Source organism: Zootoca vivipara, chromosome 1 (assembly GCF_963506605.1).
Source record: "Zootoca vivipara chromosome 1, rZooViv1.1, whole genome shotgun sequence".
Classification (NCBI taxonomy): Eukaryota; Metazoa; Chordata; class Lepidosauria; order Squamata; family Lacertidae; genus Zootoca; species Zootoca vivipara.
Window position 1 is genome coordinate 44085400 of NC_083276.1, and position 27167 is coordinate 44112566.

General features: G+C 41.0%; 1 protein-coding gene across 2 annotated transcripts in view; it reads left to right on the forward strand.

Annotated features, from left to right (window-relative positions):
* Positions 1–27167, forward strand: part of STARD9 (StAR related lipid transfer domain containing 9) — an 86207-nt gene that overhangs the window by 2317 nt on the left and 56723 nt on the right. For both annotated transcript variants that reach the window (XM_060273566.1, XM_060273590.1), the window contains exons 2-7: positions 2691–2760; positions 9571–9687; positions 24172–24288; positions 26017–26049; positions 26155–26216; positions 27031–27143. In XM_060273566.1, coding sequence (XP_060129549.1) covers positions 2691–2760; positions 9571–9687; positions 24172–24288; positions 26017–26049; positions 26155–26216; positions 27031–27143 — 512 coding nt within the window. The remainder of the gene's footprint in view (positions 1–2690; positions 2761–9570; positions 9688–24171; positions 24289–26016; positions 26050–26154; positions 26217–27030; positions 27144–27167) is intronic.

Consider the following 27167-nt stretch of genomic DNA (forward strand, 5'->3'; position numbering starts at 1 on the left):
TTCCCTCACTGCGAGAAGCCAGGTTACAGGGAACCGGGCAGAGGGCCTTCTCGGTAGTGGCACCTGCCCTGTGGAATTCCCTCCCACCAGATGTCAAAGAGAACAACAACTACAAGACTTTTAGAAGACATCTGAAGGCAGCCCTGTTTAGGGAAGCTTTTAATGTTTGATGGATTACTGTATTTTAATGTTTTGTTGGAAGCCACCCAGCCAGATGGGTGGGGTATGAATAAATTATTATTATTATTATTATTATTATTATTATTATTATTATTGCCGCTGTGCCTTGTGGGCCCAAATGGAGCTGCTTTCTCCCTCCATGCACTTGGCACACAGAGGGATGAACAAGCTCCATTGGCCATGTTGCCACGTGTTCCTCTGCACCCAGAGCACAGAGGAGCAGGCTCCATTAGCCCTGACCCCGCGAGGGGCTGTGGCCAAGGGAGCTCATTTCTCCCTCGGCTTGCTGGGTGTGTGTGACTGCTGGGGTTCCACAGTGGGCTCCTTCTCTGTCCACCCCTGCTCCCAGCGCACCCTGCTCCCAGCGCTAGTGTAGCAATGCCACTGACCCAATACTCTTCATTCTCCCTGCTTTTGCAGGCTGAGTTTATGCATTTAGCAATTCCACACATCCTAAAAGCTGATGTACAAGATTGCAAATTCAGTTCTCATACGTGCTGGAAAGACCATCATGTGAGTGTGTGCCTGTGTCTAATGGGGTGATTAAAACCATGTGTACTGTGGAAATTTGGGGAGGGTGGGAGAGAGAAAACTTTGGAGCGGTTGCAAAACTTTGTATGACTAGTAACGTAACTCCTCCTCTGGAGAAAAGGGAGAACAGCAACAAAGAAACAGATTGAATATTTCAATATGCTGCTTGCTTGTTTTACTACTTTCATTTTTTTTATTAACTTAGGTCATGTTTTTGGACCACTGGCCCTTATAATAAATAACCATTTATGTCCTAGGTGGTATAGTTTCTCAGCCTTTAAACAAATTCAAGTATACTTTTTACAGAATTAAGCAGAGTTTTAAGAGGACTTGAGCAATTCTTTCTCAATCCAGAAAGTTAGAAGCAAATATTAACGTTAAACCCTGCATTTTTATCTAGGAACTAAGTAATGCAGCTTCCATAACCGTCTTCCAGGAATTGGGTAATAGTGGAATTGTAGTGCCTCTCTGTGATATCCATCTAAATCATACTATGATTAGACCCATTCAAAACAATAAGCTTGTCTGTTTATTTCACTGGGCTTACTCTGAATATGTTTTAGTTGGCTTGCACTCTCTGCCATTAATTAGGAGAAAACCAAAATAAATTAATGCAAATGAAACAAGAGAATAGCTCTGAGGTTTCTTCACAGAGTAAACTCTTATGTCCAGGGGTCAGCAAACATTTTCAGCAGGGGGCTGGTCCACTGTCCCTCAGACCTTGTGGGAGGCCGGACTATATTTTGGAGAGAAAAATTGGACAAATTCCTATCATATATGCCAAGTCTCCCGTTTTTCACAGGAAACCCCCATATTTTAAACTGTTTCCCACTGGCAGCCCGGATTGGAAAAAATCCCGTAAATCCTCCGGATTTCCTACCTGCAAGGGAGGCTCCATTTTGGGTCCTGGTGCCGCCCGATTTCCGGTGCCCAGACATGTCATGCGTAGAAGCGACTTCCGGTGCCACGCTGCTGCTGATCCCGCATTTTTCAGCGGGAGACTTGGCAGCTATGATTCCTACGCCCCACAAATAACCCAGAGATTCATTTTAAATAAAAGCACACATTCTACTCATGTAAAAGCACCAGGCAGGCCCCACAGATAACCCAGAGATGCATTTTAAATGGACACATTCTACTCATGTAAAAACACGCTGATTCCCGGACTGTCTGCGGGCTGGATTTAGAAGGCTATTGGGCCAGATCTGGCCCCCAGGCCTTAGTCTGCAATTTTCTTTAACGGAGAAGTCTCATAGCAGCATTATTTTTCTCTGCCTTGACCAGTACTCTTGAAGAGATTTAAGCTCCCAGCATTAAGCTTCAAGAGGCAATCTGTGTTAATTGCCTTTAAAAATGGGCTAGACAATTTCCTTCAATTTGTAGAAACTAAATAGTGTCAAGCTTTGGGTAGTTAGTTTATATCATCTGCTTCTGTCATCACCTGACTTTTAAAGCATATCTAAGTACTTTTAGAAAATCTCTCAAAAGTCAAAATAAAATAATTCATTTGACTTTAAGACATTTATCTCTCTTCATGAAAAGTATTCTTCAGTTTAAGGTTATGATTGTTCTGTTACTTTTTCTACCTTTAAAGTTCTAAATGTATAGAATATTCATTGGTGTATGTGACTGAACTACTGTAATAGTTTTCCATTAACTTAATTCTCCTGATTGTATTGTTTGCTTCAGAGTCATTTGTGAATGCATCTATAAACAATTTTGACCATTACAAAATTAGGACTATAAGCAAGTTATTACATACCAAAATGCAGAAATAAGGGAACTGGGCCCACTGAAGTTAAGCATTATCAGGTACTGGGAGAATGAAAAATATGCTTAATTCACTCCTGTTTAAACCAGTGCGACCTGAAAGTTCTGAAACATGCCCATAATGTTTTAATACATATCATTATTGTTTTTAAATACAGAAAAGCTTTGTATCTTCATAGTTATGTAATTTGTTTTCATCTGATTTTCAGAGAGCTCGCAGAAGGAAGAAGAATAATTGTAGAGGTTGAAGATAGAGTGGCAAAAGTCAGAAACCTAAAGGTATGCTGTATTTTTTATTTTGGCATCTGAAAAGCCTGACGTCTCTAGTGCAATTCTTGTTGCCTGTAGAGCAGAGACAATGTGGTGTAATGGATATAGCATTAGACTTGGAACAGAAGAGGCAAGAATTTATTACTATTTAGCCATGAAGTTCGCTGGGTGAGCTTCGGCTTCGGCCAATTTCTTCATCGAAGCTGCATCACAGGGTTGTTGTGAAGGAAAAAATGGGATCACCCTATATATGCTGCCCTTTGAGTTTATTGGGGAACAGATGGAATAGGAATGTAACAAACAAACAAACAAAACCATTGCAAGAGGAGCTTGAGTTGACAATCCGAGGCTGGTCTGTATCTCACAATCAGAACATGCAGAGGCATTGTATAGATCAGTACTTTGCTGATACATTGCCTCCCATTCCTGTATATGTTTTGCGGGGGCACTCTCCTTTGGTCTGCATGTCTAGCTTACATTTGAGCAGGTTGAATCCTAGCTTCAACTTGCGGTGACTTCACTTACCATTTCTTATGTTTTTGCCATTGTTTTCCCTGCCTGGATGGATTCTTGCATCAAATTCTCATACTGCTTTCTGAAAGCATATGTGTCTAAACATCATTTTGAGATACCTGTGGTACCTTTCAAGGGAAAAAAATGCTCATACAAACATGCCCTTCTTGACACAAGAGCAAAATCTGAAGCCACAATTATACTGAGGTATAAGTGTGAGTCTTGAGTGCAATGCAAAGTTTTATCAGTTGCTGGAAGCCACAGGAGGGGAGGATGACATTGTGCTTGAATCCTGCTTGCAGGTTTCTGACAGGCAAATGGTTGGCCACTGTGAGAACAGGATGCCAGACTAGATGGGCTACTAGCTTGATCTCTTATTATGTTCTTATGTTATGTATTAAGAGGACTTTAGTTCTATGTCTGGAAAACAGTAAATCTACTGTTTTGCTACGTTGTTTGTTTGTTTTAAGCAGTTGCCAGTCCTTTAGAAAAATCTGCTGAAAATCATTGTTTCGTATCCCAAAAGCAAATTTAAAAATAAACTGGGAAGGAAATGCAAAAAGGGGGAGGGAGAAGCCTAAATTGGCACAGCTTCTGAGTTCCTTATGGAACTGAAGTAAACATCTGTTGATCTTTAAAACAGATGATAACATAACCTTCTTCCAGCCATACTTCTGTTGCTGCAGCTCCCCGCATTTCAGTTGAATGCCTTTATTTTGTCAAGGCTGTCAGTAAATTGTTAGCAACAGTAAGATAAGCACAAAATTTCAAACATCTGGATAACTTTCTTCCTTATTTCTCTCTCCCTTGCCCTCTCTTTTAATTGCAGTCTAATAGGATTGCAACTAATCTCTAGGAAACATAACAGAACTGTGTATTGAGCTACAGTTAACATCCTGATGGGTGACTGGCTACATTTAGAATTGACTTAGTTGGACTGTACATCCTTTCCGTTTTGAGATTCTTGGAGGCTTCTTTTATAGGGCATGGGAAACAGAACTGTTTTTTTCCAGACATTGGGACTCCTGAATGCTACTGTACTCTTTTAGTCAAATAGTAAAATGGGGCCATAATCAGTTTCTGTTGGCAATGTACCTTACTACTCGGAATAAAGGCAGATAAGTGAATTATAGAGTAACCATGATTACTGTGGGAATTCTGCAGGACAGATGCTTTCTATTTCTTGCTTAGCCTTTTTTGTATATGCATGTCCGCCTGATTATTTTAGGTGACTTGCTTAAGATAATTAGTATTTTAAATGCTTTAAGAGGCTGTTGGCAGAAATCAAATAACTAGATAAGTGTTTTCCTCCTTCTTTTATATTCTTTCCGGAGCTGGGATAATTCCTGGACCTGTTCTAGGAGGGTGCCAGTAGATAGATGGTGTTCAGTGTCTTTTAGGACATTCATGAGATCAGTTGGCTGGTTCTTTATTGTGGTTTGGATATGGAGGGCATAAGTAATGTATAATTTTTCTTGTAAGACACTGCAACGTGTTGACCAAAATATATGTCTACATACTCTGCTGGTGGCAAGCATGCAGACATGGAGCAGCTATGTGAAGTGCTTACATCTAACAGAACTAAAGGAGAACTGAAGCTTGTTATGATACAACTTAGAGTGTTTTCAAATATATAATTAAAATAGATGAACAGTTTTAAACACTGTCGTAATGTCTGTTTCCTTCTCTCATCACAGGCAAGTTTGAGCGTTAAGGGAGATAGCCATTTTATCCCAACTCGCATGCAGAACTAGTTTAGTATCATATATTCTATTTCTTATGGACACATGAGGAAAGATATCTACTTTCATTGGATGCATATATTCAGAAATATTTCTCGGGATTGCAGTGTGGTTTCTTTGATTAGGAAACAAAAGCTTTGTAGCACTTACCTCCTAAATATAAGAACTTTTTAAATGGAATCCAACCAAAGGCCTATCAAGTCCAGCAAGGGGTGGCACCATGGCAAAATGGGAAACTCACCCACCCAACCCCGCTGTAGCCCTTCCCTCAAACTCATTTACTGGGGTCACATGGTGGCTTCCGGTGAGATCTCACAGAACTCTAGCAAGATCTCTCTGGTAGCCACCCCTTCTCACTTCTGCAGCAGTGGCAGGGATGACTGGGGCACCTGCAGAGGCATGCACCATGGAATTCCAGTACCCAAGGCATCCTTCCTCAGTCTGCCTCATGGGTGGCCCAGCCCTCAGTTCAGCGTCTGGTCTCCCACAGAGGCCAACCAGATACATCGGGGAAAGTTTTGTAGGGCATATGCATTAGGCTACTCTCATTGGTTCCCCACCAACATGTATGCAAAGCCTTATCCTCAATGAATTAATCTAATTTATCAGGAATCAGCAGAATTTATAATAATAATCTGTTAATGTTGCAATGCATGCGTAATTTATTTATTGTTGCAAATCACTTTGAGTTACTTTTTGCTTAGAAAAGTGATTAATAAGTTTAATAAATAATGTTTTTGGTATTTCGGGAGAGGTGACCAGCAAAATAATTTGCTTTCTATGTTCTTCTTAGTAGGACAGAATGATCAGGACCTGCCTGGGGGGGGGGCGGGGATGTTCATTTTATCTTCGTAGCAAGTCAAGAGCTCTCAGTCAAACATAATAGCCATTATAGAACATAGTGAGCTAAATGAGGCATGCCTCTGAATGATTGTGCAATATAAGCTTCGTTATTAAAGGTAATCCTTTTGATATAATTGTTGAAAAGACCAGTTTATATTGTACCAGTAGGCAAAGCAAACATCAGTTCAAGTTAGTTAGCATGGCAAATAGATTCTTATAGGTTAGAGTTACTTCCATACATATAACACTCTCTTAAAGGATCATAGAATCATAACAGATGGGGGAGAAATTTGATTTCAGGGCCGTCTTAAGCATACCTGGCGCCGTGGTGCGACAGATCCCTCCGGCGCCCCTTCCCTGCCCCATTCCCCAGCGTGGCTGGCGGGCGGGTGCAGTGCGGCTGCCGCCTGGAGGGCTGGAGCCCTGCGCAACCCAGCCTGGCCGTAGGGTCAGCCCTGGGCCAGGGGGCGCTGCCCGCCCCCTGTTGTGACGCCCCTGCGCGCGGCGGAGGCAGCCCCAGGCCTGCGTGCCTCCAGAGAGCGGCCTGAAGCCGCTGAACAGCTGAGAGGCGTGCCTGGGGCGGCCTCCGCCACGCCTCTCAGCGGGCGCAGCGGCACCCCTGGTGGCCTGGCGCCCCACGCCACCGGACCCGGGCCTAGAGACGGCCCTGTTTGATTTGGTAACCATTTGCATTTCCTGAAACTGTTTGCGAGCCAAAATGCAGCAAAATTTCAGACAAGTGCAAATTACAATGTAGCCCTCAAGCCACAAAATTACAGTATTGCCAACATGTATATTAGGGGGAATGCATACAATAGTGAAAATAACATGAAAAATGTCTTATTTTATTTTATTAATTTATGAATTAGTTTTCACACATCTCAAGGTGACTTGTGATCATGTAATTAAAATAATAATAATAATCAGAAATAGGGTTTTAAAAATTACCCAAGGCAGAGACCTACTTTTTAAAATCCATTCACCTGAAAAAAAGCTTGTTCAAACAAAAATGCCTCCAAATGTTTCCAGAAACTACAAATAGAAGATGCCTCAACTAGGATGCTGTTCCGCAAAACCGGAGCAACCACACCAAAAGCCCTATTCTAATTTACTATGGAGCAGGCTTCTGATATTTTAGGGACTTCAAGGAGAGCACATCCTGTAGAACTTGTGTTGCTGATGCTTCAGGTTGTCTTTGTACATTTTTTCATTAGCAACGTATAATAGTGTCATATCCTTGTATTACTTGAAGCCAAGGAGCACCTGTATCCCCTTAGAGTTTGAAAGGATCATCAGTGGCATCACAGCATAAAATTAAACATTTTATAGATAGCATTGAGACATGCTAGTTTTAAATCATCAAAATTATTTTGAAAGGGCAATCTAAATAGATGGAGAAGGCTTTGTTCTAAGCAGCTGATCTGCTTTGGGACACTAATGGAGCCTCAAGCATCTACCGTATTACCTCTGGTAGCACCTTAGAGACCAACTAAGTTTGTCATAGGTATGAGCTTTTGTGTGCATGCACACTTCTTCAGATACACTGAAACAGAAGTCACCAGAGCCTTATGTATAGTCAGAGGGTGGGGAGGGGTATTACTCAGAAGGGTGGTGGGAATGGGTGATTGGCTGATAGGAGTGGTAAACCTGTTGACGACTGTTAAAAACTGCAATTGGTCTTGCAGGAAAAGGCAATGGGCGAGATGGCTAAAGAAAGCTTTATCATGTATAATGAGATAAGAATCCTATGTCTTTATTCAGACCAGGTCTCTCCATGGTTTTAAGCTTGGTAATGAGTTGCAATTCAGCAACTTCTCTTTCCAGTCTGTTTCTGAAAATTTTCTGTAATAAGACAGCTACTTTGAGATCTTGTATAGAATGTCCGGGGAGATTAAAGTGTTTCTCTGTCTTGTGATTCCTGATGTCAGAGTTTCCTTGGGTTTTAATTAATGCCAGTCACTTCACAGTTAATTTTGCTAGGTGTCAAAGCATTATCTGATTGATTTGGGTGTATTTTTCAAAACCAACTCTTTAAATAGTGCTTTTACTTTCTGTCTAAGATACTGCAAATGGTGATTTGTCATACTGCATAGGTTATTTTTTAAAAAAGAAAACTTATTTACACAATAAAATAAAATTTGGAAATCTTTGTAAAATGTTGAATTGCTGTTTGTTTTTACTGCCATTAGGGTACTGCTGTTTCTTTTCCATGTGGTGACTCAGTGCTTTCCTCTTTGGATGAGCACAAAGTAAAAATATATTTGTTTGGCAACATGCCCTGCCTGCTTTCCTGGTGCAGGCAGATTAGTAATAGAGTAGCCATACCAGAAGTCAAAACAATAGCTTGTGTATTTTTCACCTCTCTCCCTTTTTGTGGCTGCCATTAGTGTTCAGCAGTAAAAGCATAAGAAACATATTTTTTTAATGTGAAAAAGCAGAAATAATGTTACAAACAGCCAGCATGTCAAGTATGTGGCTAATTCACAGATTGTGGCCATTATCCTTTGCTCACAGTAAGTCTTATGTGAATTGTATATAGTGAGTTGAAGCTTGCAGTCCTCAGCATCTGCTTCCACAACTATTGGAGAGGTATGGTTTGATAGTCACAGTGAAAACACTTGAAAAGCCTATTGGTGTACTAATAGTCTCTGGTGAGCTTGTGGTGCATATACGCCATTAGATCCTAGCTCTAGCACTTAATGCATACAAACCAGCTTACCATGGGTTTGGAAACCAGCATTTGCAAATTTTCCCTTGTGCACCTGTGTGAATGTGAATCAAGTCAGCTGTGGCATCTTCTGCAACATTTAGGATACAATATTTGTTTAATTTTGCTTTAATTTTGCTGCTCATATTTGTAGATCACTCTTGCAGGTGAAAGAAGTCGCCAGAAATTAAGTGTGAATCAAATTGGTGATGGAGAAAATAAGTTAAAGCAAACATGTGCAATACTTTAGATAAAGTAATATGGCATTCTTCATTTCTGCTGCATCCTCTGGTTCTTATGGTTAAGTGTATATTATTATTATTATTATTAAGAAAGGATTATCACTTGTGTGACTGTAGGGCAGGTCCCCCAACACAGAGACACTGAAAGTTTCTGCTTCAGGCATTTTAGCAAGAGATTTGAGTAACCAGGGATTGCTCCCTTAATTATTTTCTCCCAGTATTACCTAATGAATTCTGGACTTCTTTTCAGGTTTTTGTTATAAAAAACAGAAGTCATAAAGTGCACAAATGAGGATCAGTTCATAAAGGCTGGATGATTTGCAGCAGAAAGTATGGAGTGATTTCTTTGTGTTCTGGTTATTTGAAGTGAAATACAAGTTATGTTTGTGATGGCTCATTCACACCTGTTGTTTGCCACTTGATTAAACAATAATCAAGTAGTGAAAATGCTTGTATGGACCACTCCTTATCTCATTGTGCCATTTTACCAGTATGCATAATAATATATAGTTTGGGTATCTAAGAAAGAGGGTTTGAGATAATCATCACCATCATCATTTCCGTTGCAGAATTTCTGGACACCCTTGTTTAAGTGGTATTTATTATCTTTATTTGAAATGCAAAAATAGGAAGAGGAATGTGCAGGCTGTGTTTGACTCCAAATACTTTTAATTGAAAGAAATGTACTGTGTAAACATCAGAAGTAGTTTAGAATAAATTTTGTAAATACAACTAAATGCATGCTGCTTTCTTCTATTTTCTTTCAACTCAGGTGGACAGCAGATATGAGGGTGTTTGGGACACAAGGGAGAAAGTTGTGGCATTTGGCTTTGATTACTGCTATTGGTCAGTTGATCCCGAGGATCCCACATATGCATCTCAGGAAGTGGTAAGGAAAAAAAGTGATATTTCTTATTTCTTGGAAATCTATAAAATGAAACTGGTTTCTTTATAAAATCAGTAACACATTGAAATGAGCAGTTTCTAATCCATTGGTCTTAGGTGTGTGTGTGAACTGTTGTACTGCGTCAGACCAATAATGCCCCTTAAAACCCACTCCATATTTTCTTAACATTGACCCAAACTTTCAGAAAGTTGGACTGGATTGGATAGGCCTTTGATCTGATCTATCAGCATTCTTCTTATGTTTTTAAGATCAGCCAGCTGTCACAGAATAGTGGCAAAGGATTATGTGGTGGTCAGTATTTGGGTGAGATGATCTGGGTTCACATCCCTGGTCAATCATTGGTCAGGTGCCTGGGAGTAAGTTCCATTGGTGGTCACTCTGAGCTGCACATGTTCAACATGCAAAACACGTTTAACAAAAGCCAGCCATTGCAAGGAGTGTTACAGTGAAAACTGCTAGCTTGAAGTATCACTGCCATCAATTTAAAAAATTATTTCCCTCATTCTTTGACGTTATGTAATCTGTCACAAATAATAGTAATGCTTGAAGTACTTATTATTGCTTCATTCACTTGCCAGAGCAACGAGTCTCCATCACTTAGAATGTGGCTTAGCTGGCGTCAATTTCATTTGCATTCTTGCATTATTTATTCCTATGTAGATTGTGGATGCTCCAATTATTAATACATACATGGTTAGGCAAACTAAGGCCTGGAGGCCGGATGCGGCACAATCACCTTCTAAATCCTGCCTGCAGACATTCTGGGAATCAGCGTGTTTTTACATGAGTAGAATGTGTCCTTTTATTTAAAATGCATCTCTGGGTTATTTATGGGGTATAGGAATTCATTATTTTTTTCAAAATATAGTCCGGCCCCCCACAAGGTCTGAGGGACAGTGGACCGGCTCCCTGCTGAAAAAGTTTGCTGACCCCTGCTCTGATACCATTAAAATAATTTTATTGTATACTGTATCATCTTGATTATCTGCTTGTAGTTTGCATACCGTATGCCAAAGCCTGGAAATTCTGGGGTGGAGGACAGGTGAGGAAATATTATGTGTGCTGAACAACTTAATGGAAATTCATTAATTAAGCATTAATAAAAATGGTTAAGTGTTTGATAGTTGATAATGTGAATTTCCAAATAGAATAATAAATATTATCTTTGTTCCTGTACAACTGTATGGTAGGCAACACCCCTACACCAAGTCATCTGTTTAACATATCATATTGTTTTCCATTACGAGGTTTTATTAGAATTTTTTGCTCCCTAGGGACAGAAGTGGATATTGTTGAAGCCAGGCTTATAGTGAGTCAATGCACATGAGATTTAAAGACTGGGATTTTATAAACATTGATGAAAGAGTGTTTGCAGTTAAAGAGCTTTTGGTTTTGAAAATACATTTTAATAAAATGTGTATATTTTGAGACTTAGCTGAATAAAGAATGGGGAATTTAAAAGAGAAAAAATGAGGGAGAGAATTTAAATGGGAAACACATCTTTAAAGGAAGGATCATGTATTAATTGGTTAACAGATACAATGAAATAATTATGATAGAAGAAAATGATTATTTTTACTAAATATGATTAAAAAGATTGAGTTGGTTTTTTCCCCCTTTTCCAGGTAGCAGTTGTGAAATTCAAGTTGCGTTTGGCTTAGAGACTTTGGCAGAAACTGTATCCATAATAGAAAGATTGGAGTTTTTCATTGTAAAAACAACTTAATAATTAGCTTTAAAATACATTGATTAGGAAGTGATATATGCCATGTATGTGGGTATAAAGTGGCATTTTTCTCATGAAATACTTGCAAAGTGCTGAGCAGTCAACTGTTACTATTTTCCCAATCTAGAGAGAGAGAGAGAGAGAAATGAAAAGAAAGCATGATACAAGAAAAGGTTTTTTTGTGCAAAAATTGGATCTGCATGAGGGGGAGGGAAATCTCCTCCATGAATGTTTTAGTTATGTTACATTTCTTCTGCCAGCGACACAGCTGCTACATTCAATAGGCATTGGAATGGTTTGGATTTTACACGAATAAGGTCACTTTTTTGGCTTTAGCCTGTTTTATTCCCTCTCCAGAATTCCTAAGTTGGAATCAGTGAGCATACTGAATTAGTCCTATGTTGAGAAAAGATACCATACAGTGAGAAACAAAAAAACCCTTCAAATTCCATTTTACTTTTTAATATTATCTTGGTATACATTGCAAACAAAAGAGTTATTAGAATAAAATTATATAGAATTGTCTGTCTTTGGGGGCTGTGATCCACAAACGACATTAAAAAGGTAAAGGGACCCCTGACCATGAGGTCCAGTTGTGACCAACTGGGGTTGCAGCACTCATCTCGCTTTATTGGCTGAGGGAGCCGGTGTACAATTTCCAGGTCATGTGGCAGCATGACTAAGCCGCTTCTGGCGAACCAGAGCAGCGCAGGGAAACGCCTTTTACCTTCCCGCCGGAGCGGTACCTACTTATCTACTTGAACTTTGACGTGCTTTCGAACTGCTAGGTTGGCAGGAGCAGGGACTGAACAACGGGAGCTCATCCCGTCGTGGGGATTCGAACTGCCGACCTTCTGATCAGCAAGCCCAGGCTCTGTGGTTTAACCCACAGCTCCACCCGTGTCCCATACAAACAACATTACTGGCATATTAATTTTGATAACACTTTGTGTTATTTTGAAATTTTTGAAAAATAAGTTAAAGCTAGTTGTTGCTGCCACTGACTTGTTTGAGAGTCTTCCTTAGTGTAATTGATTTTGTTGCGAATGAGTCAATAGCTAGAATATTGACAAAGAGTAAAAAGGTAAAGGTAAAGGACCCCTGGAAGGTTAGGTCCACTCAAAGGCAACTATGGGGTCGCTTTCAGGCCGAGGGAGCCAGCGTTTGTCCACAGACAGCTTTCCGGGTCATGTGGCCAGCATGACTAAACCGCTTCTGTGCAATGGAACACCGTGATGGAAACCAGAGCGCATAGAAACGCCATTTACCTTCCCGCCAAAGCGGTACCTATTTATCTACTTGCACTGGCATGCTTTCAAACTGCTAGGTTGGCAGGAGCTGGGACAAAGCAACGGGAGCTCACCCCGTTGCGGGGATTCAAACCACCCACCTTCTGATCGGCAAGCCCAAGAGCAGGCATCCCCAAACTTCAGCCCTCCAGATGTTTTGGACTACAATTCCCATCTTCCCCGACCACTGGTCCTGTTACCTAGGGATCATGGGAGTTGTAGGCCAAAACATCTGGAGGGCCGCATTTTGGGGATGCTTGCCCAAGAGGCTCAGTGGTTTAGACCACAGTGCCACCCATCTTCCTGGACAAAGAGCACAGCCTCCAAAGCAGACTAAAATGTCAGTTAAGACAAGTAAAATCTCACACAGGTCTTAGAGGCAGGAAGAGGTTCATCACTGTGGTCAAGTTGGGAGCTTGAAAGCTGGAAGCCATTTAAGAAGGCAACCCAGAAAAAGTCCAAAGAAGAGATGATTGATAGAAGACAGTGTGTTCAGAAACAGGAACCCGAGAGAAGAATAGCTTTAAAGTGGTAGTAGCATAGGGGAAATGCAAAGATAAGGAAAATAGGGGGGGCATTGAGAATGAAACCTCAAACAAATAGATGTTCAATGCTGATAGGGGGTTGTAGAGGGGACTGAGGAGACTTTGGATCAGGCAGTGGAAATCCAGAGGTAGGGTGGTATTAATAGTATGTATAGTATTTCTCTGCTTTTGTCTGCAGTCCAATGTATGTTTACCCGAGAATAAGATCCAATAGAACTTACTTCTAGGTAGAAATGCATAGTGTGGTGCTTGATGAAAGGAAGTACTCTTCATCAAATTGTTGCAAGTCCAATTAAGTTAAACGGAATATATTTACAGGTAAATGGATATAGTCGCTAGAAAATTATTTTTTTCCTTTTTCCATTTCATAATACTGTAACCTAAGACCTCACCAGCCAAACCATTAGATTGGTCTCTTGGGTTTCTGAGTTGTTGAAATAAGTTAAATTGAGCTTCCCTGTGGTCAGTCACTGTTTACCCTTACAATTTGTATAAGTAATAATAAATGGTTATGGTTTAAAAGTAAAAAGCACTGGTTTCATTTTCAAACATCATACAGTCCCTTAAGTGTTTGGGGGGAAATTATATATAAATAGAGAGTGAAATTTGTAACAACTGGAAAGGCTGTTGGATGCATCTGTACTTATCTGGAGTAATGGAATGACAGCTGGTGCACACAGATATTCTTCCAGCTCCTAAAGTATGTGGTGTGTTAGCATGTTCCATACATCTGTTGCCTTAAAGAGTAGGCAGAGGGCTCACCCCTCAGGTTACCACTATGATTCTTAGTGTGTGTTAGTACTCTCTATAACATCATTTTTTAAAAGCCTGCTATATCAGACCAATGGCCCATCTATCCCACCATCTTGTTCTCACAGTGGCCAACCAGAAGGCAAGCATGGTGAACTGCCAAAACCATTTTCACATTACATTTTTCCACTTAAATTGTTACTACAACTCTCCTGGACAGCATAATCCAGCTTCTTTCCATCTGACTCCCTATACTGCCATATTATAGACTTGGACGTCTTCCTACAGTTATAGCCTATTGCCTATCGCACAGCCATTTCAATCTCCTTCACCAGCATAATCTCTGCCCTGTAATAAAACTAATGACTTTGGGGAAGGGTCTTCTCATTGTCCCCAATGCCTCTTTGAAAAGTATTAATGCATCTCCTAGCATAGGAGTCAACCTAGGGACCATGGGGGCTTTGGCCCCCCAATAAAATGTTTGAGGGGCCTGGGGGGGCCAACGTTTATGGGCATTCCTATTTAAATGGTGTGTGTACATTGTGTCATGTGATTATGTGGGGCAGGGCCTACCTGGGCCCCCACAATATTTCATTCAAGTTGGCACCCCTGTCTCCTAGTGACTAAGTAGATGTTAGTTCAAAGGAAAGCAAACATTTATTCAGACCAGCAGTGGGTATAGTTGCAGGAGAAATGGACGGACATATAATGCTTTCTCACCACGGATGACACTTCAAATTAATAGGATTTCTTTCTGATTAGACACATTTAGGGTTAGGGTTTAATTATGACAATATCACCGCCCTTTTAATACTAACCGAGATGCCTGATAATTCCATATGTTTGAAAATAAGCCCTACTTTTCTTGGGAATCACAACTCTACTAATATATTACACATTGGAATCATTTAAATTAGACGTTCATAGGCCTACATAGAATACATAATAGAAACCTAGAAATAGAAATCGCAAAGAAATTGGACGTTTTTGAGCTATTTCAAAGGGAAATTGGCAAAAATGACACTGTCAACATGGGGATTTAGCTTGTGGCTGCAGTATTCCGGATATGTCTAGGAAATTCCGGACATATGGCAACCCTAATTGTAGAATTGGAAGGGACCATGAATATCATCTAGTCCAACCCCCTGTAATGCTGGAATATGCAGTTGTCCCATTTGGGAATAAAACCTGCAACATTGTCATTATCAGCACCATGCTCTAACAACTGAGCTATACATGCTGGCAATAGAATTGTAGTTTTAAAAAAGAGCAGCAGGTGATTTCAACCCCATATGTCCTATATATCAAGCTGGTACCAAGCAGCAATGAACAAGCTCAGACAGGATCACAATCAAAAATTAACATGTACAGACAATTTTGAGTGAGAAATAGTATTAGCCCTCTCCATCCTCTCTCCAGCTGCAGGAAGAAAAGTCTCCTGGTCTTCCGGTTGTACCTCCGAAAGCCTTCAAAATAAGAATAAACATAAATACCGTCATGCATTTCCCTGGCTGAGTCCAAACAGAGCTTTAAATACATTTTCCCTTGCAGCTGCTCCTTTCAGTGGTAACATTTAGGAAATGTTTTCTAAGTGTATTCCTGAGTTGTATTTATGCTGCTTACTATGATGTCATCTCATCCTTGAAAATAATGCTTCTGTGATTGCCTTCTGATGCCACTCAGTTTTTATTTAAGTCAATCAATTAGCTTTTTAGTAAAGTTATTACCTAAGTAGCAGCCATGATACAGTTGACTACCCTCAGAACAGCATGGATTTTCTGCTGGTCAACTCTGTTATAGTGTGTGCTTAAAGTAATTCAATAATCAAAAACCAGGGCTGACCATACCATTAGGCAGAGTGAAGCATTAGGCAGGTGGCAGCTGTTGGAGGCACCAGTGCCAAACCCCAGTACCTCCTGAGCCCTCTGGCCATTCTCCTCTTTCTATTTTCTAAGAATTGTGCATTGTACAGGAATTCTTATTAGTCCAAGTACTGTTGTTTAGTAGTTAATATTTCAGATAAAAAAAAATTACATGAGAACAATGTGATAGAACATATGATATGTCTGTCGCACAATTCTTCAGTTTGTAGATATGCAGTGATTTCTTTTACTATTTGAAATGTTGAAAAGGAACTGAGTTTTCCCCAAGTGAGTTTAGATTTTAATTTTTTTGTTATGATTTTAGATTTTAGATTTAATTAGATGCCATCAGTTGTTTTGAAAGATTTACTGGAGATGTTAATTCTGGAGTCACTAAACAACATTCATTTAAAGACACTCAGCAACCCAGATTCTCATGTATTTCCCGTTTTCATAGCCTTGGCATTTCTGCCTGTAGACTCACAGGCTCTGTCTGCACTTAGCTTTGCATAGCACAATGTGCGCATTGTTTCACATCCTACTGGGTATAATTTGCATACATTTATTCCCTGATTACAGTAGAGGGAATAATAACTTCGTATGAATAGGTCGCTACAATTGAATGTCATAGGAGAGGGAGGGGTTCACTGTGAAAATAAAAGTTTACAAAGTATTTGCAATCCCACAGGAAAGCTGGTATCAGAAGCTGCTTTTGCCAAGTATTGAGATCTTGATGGTCGCAGGAAGTGAATGTGCCACTGTTGCAGCTAAACTTAACAGTTTTTTTCCCCAATTTCTTATGAAGTACATAGATTGGTCTAAAAGACTTAAATACACTGAGTATTTAAATATTTTTATCTGTATCTCTAACAGGAAAGGAATTAGTGGAATCAGTGCTCACATTAAAAAAATTAGTTCCGTTACAATGTATTTTGGAAAGACAGGAGAACAGGGACACACCTATACCGCCTATTGAAGAGTATGACTGTTGTGAATCCATGGCAACTTACATAATTGCGCAGTAGTTCTTGGTGGCTGTTCTCTTGGTGGATGTGGAAGGAGGAAAAGGAATAGCAGTAGTTTTTGCATAGCAGTTAGAGGTGTATAGTGGCCCAGAGGTGCAACATCCCATTCCCCCCTCCTTGAGGTGAAGCAGGACATGCCACCCTGCCCTGCTGCCAATCCTACCACCACCAGCGCCACCATGCTTGCTACTGCCACTTGCACCACCCGCTCTGCCACCATTGCTTGCATCGCACACCCTGCCACATGTGCTGCTGGAGGAAAAGTGCTGCCTCCACTGGCACCAATTTTGGATGAAACCTCACACCAAATGCATGCTATTGCACCCCACCTAATGGCTGAGACAGCCCTTATAATGCCACCTGGGCATTAGTTTTAATCTTGCCTGTAATAGGACAATTAAAAATAAATCATGATCATTGTAGTAGGTTTCCCTATCTCTTATAAATTGGTCATTTGTGTCTCTTAATCTGACCATGGTGTTGTACAGGGGATCGTTGCCCCAAAACGCATCTGATTCATATTTCACTGAACCAAGTGTTTTTCACAGGATCCTGAATGGGCATATTCTGTGCAATGTATACAATGAACAGCTGAACTAAGAAAATGTATCAATCGTTTGAAGGAATTAGGAATACAACTAGGATGACATCCACAAAGTATATATCAGACAATTTTTAATGCTTATTTGATAGATTATGCACTAGTATTGTGAGATATAAAATACCTGAGAAAATAATTTTGGAGGTTTCATTTATTTGACTAATGAGTATGCAAGACCAATGGATTGTATCCAGTGGTGGTTTGAACTAACAGTGAACACTTCTGCATTTGGAAGGCGGGAACTGCAACTCCTATGCTTCCAAAATAGCTGCTCTTGAGAGTTTGGGGAGCCTCTCTGGAACAGTATAATATATGGTGTTTAGAGCAGAAGGGAGAAGCAGGGGGAATTATCTGCCCTAGCTTCCGCAAGAAGTGGAAGGCAAAACCACCAATGGATATATTCCAATGCATATATATGACAGTGTATTTCTTGCTAGAGTCCCATCCTCCCATTTTTGGGATAAGAGAACTCGGTATAGGCCGGCATAGGCAAACTCAGCCCTCCAGATGTTTTGGGACTACAACTCCCATCATCCCTAGCTAACAGGACCAGTGGACAGGGATGATGGGAGTTGTAGTCCCAAAACATCTGGAGGGCCGAGTTTGCCTATGCCTGGTAGAGGCACTCTTTCTTGTTTCTCTTCTATCATCTGAAGTGAGAAAGAGGGAGGAGATTTCCAAGTGCTATTCCACATCTTTTAGCTGAAGTATCTAATGTCTTTGAGCATCACATGATACAGTTAGACCCCTACAAGGTACTGTACTGAAATGCCCTAAAATCTGGAAAACCCTTTCAAGGTCTTAAAAGGGAGGAACAGTGAATATTTGTCTTTAGCGAGCTTTTCAGAGATTGATACATGGTGGCTAACAGCTCATGCTGAAGGCTGAGAACCAAGGTTGTGTTTTTAAAATAACCTCCTTTTGTTTCATGATAATAGAAAATTAAAACTTAGTGGTTGGTTCTTATCAGCACAGAATGTGAAAAGGAGCCGCTTGTGACCTTATTGCCCTTTTATAATTTGAAGTTTGTCCTTGGCCCTGGGAATGTACAGTTCTTCTGGCTGTGAATTTACTATCCAAAATTACAACCTGTGTTGGTCTCCCTAATGTTGTGCAAATAATAACTGCATTATTTCTTACCACATTGTGCATCCAATATCTCTGTGCCAGATTGGAGGGCCATGTAAAAGGTGTGTGTGCATGTTGTTGTTGTTTAGTCGTTTAGTCGTGTCCGACTCTTCGTGACCCCATGGACCATAGCACGCCAGTCACTCCTGTCTTCCACTGCCTCCCGCAGTTTGGTCAAACTCATGTTCGTAGCTTCGAGAACACTGTCCAACCATCTCGTCCTCTGTCGTCCCCTTCTCCTAGTGCCCTCCATCTTTCCCAACATCAAGGTCTTTTCCAAGGATTCTTCTCTTCTCATGAGGTGGCCAAAGTATTGGAGCCTCAGCTTCACGATCTGTCCTTCCAGTGAGTACTCAGGGCTGATTTCCTTAAGAATGGATAGGTTTGATCTTCTTGGAGTCCATGGGACTCTCAAGAGTCTCCTCCAGCACCATAATTCAAAAGCATCAATTCTTCGGCGATCAGCCTTCTTTATGGTCCAACTCTCACTTCCATACATCACTACTGGGAAAACCATAGCTTTAACTATACGGACCTTTGTCGGCAAGGTGATGTCTCTGCTTTTTAAGATGCTGTCTAGGTTTGTCATTGCTTTTCTCCCAAGAAGCAGGCGTCTTTTAATTTCGTGACTGCTGTCACCATCTGCAGTGATCAAGGAGCCCAAGAAAGTAAAATCTCTCACTGCCTCCATTTCTTCCCCTTCTATTTGCCAGGAGGTGATGGGACCAGTGGCCATGATCTTGTTTTTTTTGATGTTGAGCTTCAGACCATATTTTGCGCTCTCCTCTTTCACCCTCATTAAAAGGTTCTTTAATTCCTCCTCACTTTCTGCCATCAAGGTTGTGTCATCTGCATATCTGAGGTTGTTGATATTTCTTCCGGCAATCTTAATTCCGGTTTGGGATTCATCTAGTCCAGCCTTTCGCATGATGAATTCTGCATATAAGTTAAATAAGCAGGGAGACAATATACAACCTTGTCGTACTCCTTTCCCAATTTTGAACCAATCAGTTGTTCCATATCCAGTTATAACTGTAGCTTCTTGTCCCACATAGAGATTTCTCAGGAGACAGGTGAGGTGATCAGGCACTCCCATTTCTTTAAGAACTTGCCATAGTTTGCTGTGGTTGACACAGTCAAAGGCTTTTGCATAGTCAATGAAGCAGAAGTAGACGTTTTTCTGGAACTCTCTAGCTTTCTCCATAATCCAGCGCATGTTTGCTATTTGGTCTCTGGTTCCTCTGCCCCTTCGAAATCCAGCTTGCACTTCTGGGAGTTCTCGGTCCACATACTGCCTAAGCCTGCCTTGTAGAATTTTAAGCATAACCTTGTGTGCATGTTAGCATGTGCTAACCACTACCAGAGACATATACTAAGTTGAATCTCTCCCTAATTAACCTCTGGAGTTGATCCCCTTTCCTTGGATAATCCAAAATAACAATGCCTCAGTCTCTTGTTTTGTTGTATTAGAAGAAGGAGGGAGATCCTTACTGCAGTATCAAATCTTCAGGGAGACTATTTCTAGAGACTTGGTAGGACCCTTTCTTGTGTCTCTTGACAGAATTGTGCTCTAGGCACAGGGCCGTCTTAAGTATATTTGGCGCCCTGGCGCCGTGGTACGACAGATCCCTCTGGCGCCCCCACCCCGCCCCATTTCCCAGTGCGGCGGGCAGGCGGAGCTGCGTGGCCGGAGCTGTGCGGCCGGGCGGGCACAGCGCACAGCACCCGTAGGGCCGGCCCTGTCTAGGCAGCTGCTGGAATCTCTGGGGTGCTGATTTCCAAACTCTGCGTTGCCCAACTTCGTTGTCTCCAATGAAGTTATCCCATTTGCACAAGGATTTCTGCTTATGCAAGGAACCTCCCCTCCCTCTCCTTTCCCCTCACACCCATCATGCCCTCCATATGCCCATAGGCTTGGGGAAACTCCCAGAAGAAATTTGGGGGTGCATGTAGAGAGGGAAGTTGCACCAAGTTGTATCAGTGCTTTTTTCTTTAAAAAAAATGTTTAGGGGTACACTCATTTTGACTCAAGATAATCACCATTTTATAGTTCAAATTGTGAAAAATAAATACAGTAAATGGACAAAAGTACAAAGATTCACAAGATGTTTAGGGGTATGCATACCCCTGCGTCCCCCCAGAAAAAAGCACTGAGTTGTATTCCTTAATTTTAAAACTTAAATATAAATGTCAAAACAATTTTTTTTAAAAAAATCATTCCAGTAGCATCTTAGAGCCCAACATATAAATGTCAGGGCTTCTACATGTCTTTCCCCTTGGACAAATCAGTCAAGTGTCAGGAATCCAGCTGGGTCTTGTGTAGCAATTGCCTAGTTTTTACCCTGAGAAACTGTCAAGAGAGATGAGGTAGACCAATAGCTTCCTTGCCCACAGCATGGTAGCACAGTTGCAGAGATGCACATTGATGTACCTTTGGCCAACCAAGAGAGGCAGGATGTTGTTTCAAATCTTCAGAACCCCATTCTAGCCACACAGCCAGTAGGATTTTTCCTATAGATTTATCTGTTGGAGAGCAGCCGTCTCTTCCGTTTCACCATTTCCTGTTTAATTGAGCAAAGAAGTGAGGATCTGAAGATTGGCTAGGCTTCCTAGTAGTGTAGCCAGTCATCTATTTACAAGAGAGAGAAATGCTTCAAAATGACCACAGTCTCGCTCTTTCTTCTTCGTCATGAATAGTGTAATGTTGCTTAAATAAACCCAGTGTCATAGCAGAAGTTTCTTGCTCCATTAAGGAATATAATGGGGTTCCCTGTGTTCTGGTGGCTGCTTTCTTTGCACACAGAAAGCCTTCAGCTGGGATTAATTTGGTATTCCTCGTGAGAGTTCACATGCAGAAAAGACCCTGTATCATTGAGACAAAGCTATTACATTAGTCCTTCCTTCCCGCATTATAGTCTATTACAGTACTTAAAAAAAGAAAAAGAAAGAAAGGGCTGCATTCTCTGCATCCTTTCTATGAAGATTCCTATGACTTTTTGTCATTGGCTTTTACTATTTTGATAGAGGGGTGGATTATTTGGCTAGTTTAATAAGAGGTTAAGGTCTGACGCTAGCTAACAGTTTTATGTCAATGTAGAGTGGAACAATCCATTATGTGTTGGTCCGTTATGTTTGTATCAGCAGCTGAGGATAGTTTCAGGCCAAGCCAAAGACCAGATAGGGGTGTGTGTGTGTGTTTAACTCTTTCTTCCTTAGCCCTGTCTGCTCAAAATTGCTCCTCAAACTGCTGTATCTCTGATTTTGCAAGGAGAAAGCCAGCGGTGAGCTGTTGAGCAGATGGCAGCTTAAAAGGATGGGGTTAAGCAACCCCTCACCACTCTATGAATTGTCCGTTCTGAGTGAAAACATGTACAGTCGTACCTTGGTTGTCGAACACCTTGGTACTCTGATGTTTTGGCTCCTGAACGCTGCAAACGCGGAAGTGAGTGTTTCAGTTTGCGAATATTCTTTGGAACCAGAACGTCCAATGGGGCTTCCACAGCTTCTGATTGGCTGCAGGAGCTTCCTGTAGCCAATCAGAAGCAGCGCTTTGGTTTCTGAACGTTTTGGAAGTCAAACGGACTTCTGGAACGGATTCCATTCGACTTCTAAGGTACAACTGTACTTATTTCATCTCTGATATAAACAGAATTATTAGGGAAAGAATAGTGTTCTATGTGTGGCTGTATACACACCACATATTTAAAGCACATAGCTTCCTACAAAGAATCGTGGGAACTGTAGTTTACCCATCATACTCAGAGAAGACCTATGGAAGTAAAGTAACTTATGTCCAAAGATTTCAGTGGGCTTAGTCTATGACTTAGTTGGATAGCACCCACTGAATTCTTCATAGAAACAAACTTAAGTAAAAACAGATGTTACTATAGTGCTATAAAGCAGCCTTCAAGATTATGTCAGGCCAAAACCAGACTTTCACCACATTGTTTTTCCAGAGCTGGAAATAAAAGCCTCAAGAGCAAAAGGTTGCCTGTGATCTTATTTTATAAAACAAGTGTATATATGTGATTACAGTGGAGCAAAATCTCTTGAAAATTCTAGTTGTGGTATTTGAGACTATTTGAGTCTAAAATGAGAAGCAGCAGATGTTAATTTGAGATGTTCCTAAAAGCAAAAGATTTTGACCATATTGAGCTCCACAGCCTGGACATGGAAATGTACAGTTTTCTCCATGGTTTTCATGAGCCTGACCCATTTTTTTTAGATGAAAAAGTATGAAGTATATAATAGGGACTTCTGAAGTTATTACTACTAGACATATAGAAAGACTAACCAGAATATATTCAAACCGGACAAAATGATTTTCAGATATTCTCAGACTTTCCTCTCAAGTTCACAGATTGTCTTTTCGTATGTTAGCAAAATATGCCATCTGAGCTAACTTTGCTTGAATAACAAGTGATTTATTTCCTTTGTGCAATAAACTAAGTCATTTTTGTTTTTAATATACTGTGTTTGTTTTACTGCCTTGTAAACATATGGTGTCCTCCTGTCATGTGACAGAACTTTTTCTGTGCTGCATTTTTTAAAGGCTTTGTTCTTCAGGCTCGTGTGGATTTGGAACATCTGCAGGACAGTCATCAAAGTGCAAAATCTGAAAATTTATACAAAATTTAGAGCAGCTATTAGAAAATAGCTGGGTTCTGTTTCATGGCACCACCTCTGTAGCCCATTGTTGCCAGATTATTTGCACCTTTCCTTCTTTCTGCGTACCCTCTGTATGTGCTGAAACTTTGCATATTATCTGAAAGCCTGAATCTTTTGAAAAAAGATTCCTTATGCCAAATACAACAAACATAAAGAAACAAAAAGTCATGAGTTTTTTGTGGAAGCTGGGTTACAGGAGCACTTCCGATTTGCAGATTGTATCTTGGAAGTCTTCCGATTTGCAGATGTTTCAGCTTTCTTGGAGGAGGAGGAGTTTATAAAGCACCTACTGTTGCATTGATTAGGTACTCTACAGGTTGGTTTTTTTTGGGGGGGGGGAAGTTCTCTGTTAACTGGGTGTGACTTTCATAAAATTGTGTGGCAAATAGAACATCACTTTCATGTCCCTTAAACCCATACAGGGAGTATGAGCATGATTCTGATAGTTAAAAGACGTTGGCAGGTCTGGAAAATTAGCTGATAGGCAGAATGCATCTTCCCCTTTTGAAGATGCAGAGGCCTGGAGTGCCTCCTTCCTGCTCATGCTTCCTGAACATTACTGAGGATACATAATACATAATGAAGATACATAATACAGTCACGCCTTGTTTGTCAAACACCCTGGAACTCAGACGTTTTGGTTCCCGAGTGCCATAAGTGATTGTTCTGGTTTGCAAACATTCTTTTGGAACCAAAACATCCAACGGGGCTTCCACGGCTTCTGATTGGCTGCAGGAGCTTCCTGCAGCCAATCAGAAGCTATGATTTGGTTTTTGAACGTTTTGGAAGTCGAATGGACTTCCGGAATAGATTCCATTCGACTTCCAAGATACAACTGTAAATATAATTTCTCTCTCTTTTTTTCATTTCAGGTTTTCCAAGACCTTGGTACTTCAGTATTATCCGGTGCTTTTAAAGGATACAACATTTGTCTTTTTGCATATGGACAGACAGGTTCAGGAAAAACATACACCATGATGGGCACTCCAGTGAGTTATATTCTTCAATACATTATGTGTTTTGCTTTAAATGTGCTAAGGCCTCAAGTTCAATATGCAGCAGAATCTTTTGGATTTTAAGCATTGGTGACTTAGGTCTCAGCTATACTGTACAACTGCAAATATGTCTTAAGTGTGTTTTAAGTGCATTATACAAATGTGACACTAGATGGCGATTGTGAGCTTAATGGCAAATTCATTTCTTTCTTTTTTTGAAGTGTTTATTTAAAAAGCGTTTTCACAGTGTTTTTCTTTTTGTGTCTGGATTCCCCCTTAATGAGATGGATGTATGAAAGTGATGTCTTCTTGGCCTGGTTCACATATCACATTAAAAACCATAGTTAGAAGCAAACGATGATGTGATATGCACACAGAGTGTGCTAATGCGTGCTGATGAAACGTTATTGCTCTGCTCCTCTCCCACTCCTGCCACTGCTGCAATACCAGAGAGCAAGTCAAGCTTGTTGTGACATCTAAACATAGGCTTGTTTCTCTTCAAACCACAAGTGGTAATCAAGGTTTGTTTTTGAAACTGACTCTTGGGATTCGTTCCCTCTTTCATCTTATGTTCAACATTAGGCACTATCAAATGTTAAATTTTTGAAGCTAAAAATAGAGGAATTTCATTAATACAGACAATGAGTAAGTTACATGTGCACCAGTATAGATATTAGCATACCGTGTTTCTCCGAAAATAAGACACCGTCTTATATTTATTTTTCCTCAAAAAACCCCACTATGGCTTATTTTCAGGGGATGTCTTATTTTCCCCCCTCTTCCTCCTCCTGCCGCGGCCGGCATTGCTGCTGCACCTATCACCATGTCTTATTTTCGGGGTATGGCTTATATTCCTTGAATGCTTAAAAATCCTGCTACGGCTTATTTTTGGCTATGTCTTATTTTCAGAGAAACAGGGTAGCTGAAGCATTTTAGTCCTTCAAGGCATTATTGATTTTCCCACCCTAACTTCTTTTGACTGCGGTTGTCCAGTCCGGGAGCCCACTTCTAGTTTTGTGAATCTTGCTTACTCCTGCTACGTGCTTTGAATCTGTATGATTTAAATTAACAGGAGTGTTTGATATCAAAAAGTTTGTTGTTGCACAGAGGTCTGGACAATATGATTTTCAATTCTTATAACTTATTGGTTTGTAGCCAAAATTACACAAACAAGTCTGCTGTCACAGCAGGGCTTTCTCACCCTCTCCACCCCATTGCAGTCCCCTTTGCTTTTTGCCAAAGTTTCTCTTGAGAATTGAGGGGCTGTCAGGAAAAGCCTGGGATTTGTTATTTGTGTGGGGAATGCATTAGGTGGTGGGAATCAGGGAAAACTGGACGGAGGCAGTGTGTAGGGGCTCTTGCTCACACAAGCCCACAAGTGTGTGAGTTCAGACAGTCTTCACTGATTTTGAACACACACACTTTGCACTCTCAAGGGAGACATTGGGGGTGGGAGCAGTGAGGATGAGTGGGTCAGAACTTCTGCACAATGCAGTTCTTGTTTCACTCCTCAATTCTGTCACAGAACAAATCTCCAGTTTTATGGTCTGAAACTACCAGTTATCTAAAACAGTTTTTGCTCCCATAATGATTCCCTCTTTTTTTTAGCTTTCCATGCTATAGTCACATGGTGCCAAGGAAATTTTACCATTGTTTAAATACCAAGCGACTCTTTATAAACACAAATGAACAGCAATCTTGTCTCTTTCTTCACTTTTCAAGGCATCCATTGGATTAACACCTCGAATATGTGAGGTATTTATTTAATTAAACTAAATATTTACATTGATAAAATTTCACTGATTCCACCCCTCCACCCTGATCCAGAAAGCAAAAAATGAAAATGTCTGATTTCTGTAGGGTCTGTTTTCAAGGGAAGATGACTATACAAAACAGTCAGCATCATGCAGAGTAGAAGTCAGGTATGTGTGTTTCTATTTCCTTTTGCCGTGTGATTCTGTAGGTCTTTACCATTCTAATTTGTTTTCTGAGGCAGGAGTAGTTAAAATTTACTGCTGGTTCTGGGACATTTCAACATCCATGCTGAGGCAGCTGGCTCTGGGGCAGCTCAGGACTTCATGGTCACCATGACAACCATGGGGCTGTCCCAATATGTCCCAGGCCCAACGTACATGGCAGGCCACACTCTGGACCTTGTTTTCTCGACTGGGCAGGAAGAGGGTGGTTTGAAGGTGGGGGGGACATTGACATCATTCCCTTGTTGTGGTCAGATCACTTCCTGTTGAAATTTAGGCTGGCAGCACCTTTCCTCCTCCCCGGGGGGGGGGGGACATTTTAGGAAGGTCCGCCCTCAGAGGCTGATGGATCCAGTGGGATTCCAAACGGCTCTGGGTTTTTTTTTCCAGCTGATACGACTGGTGCCCCTATCAAAGCCCTGGCCAACCTCTGGAGCACCCGAATGCCTCAGGCTATTGACACAATCGCCCCTGAGTGTCCTCTCCCACTTCATGGAGCCTGTTGGGCCTCCTGATATACTCCAGAGCTTTAGGGCGAGGAAACAAGCTGGGAGACAGCTTGAACGCAAGTGGAGGAAAGATCCAGATGTCTAGACAATGTTATGGTTGGATAACCGGTGGGCCTAGAGGTGGAGTAGGTGTGTCTGGTGGGCAGGGCAGAAAGGCACGATCTTCATTCCTCATCATGCATAGCTTTTTCTTGTAAAGAAGTACATCCAGGATGCCCCAGAATTCCTGTGTCATTACCTCTACTTTTCAGTTTCCTTGAAATCTACAACGAGCGAGTCCGAGACTTGTTAAGGCAGTCAGGCCATAAGAAGCCATATACACTTCGTGTCCGTGAACATCCTGAGATGGGTCCATATGTTCAAGGTCAGTGACTTTTAACATGGCAAA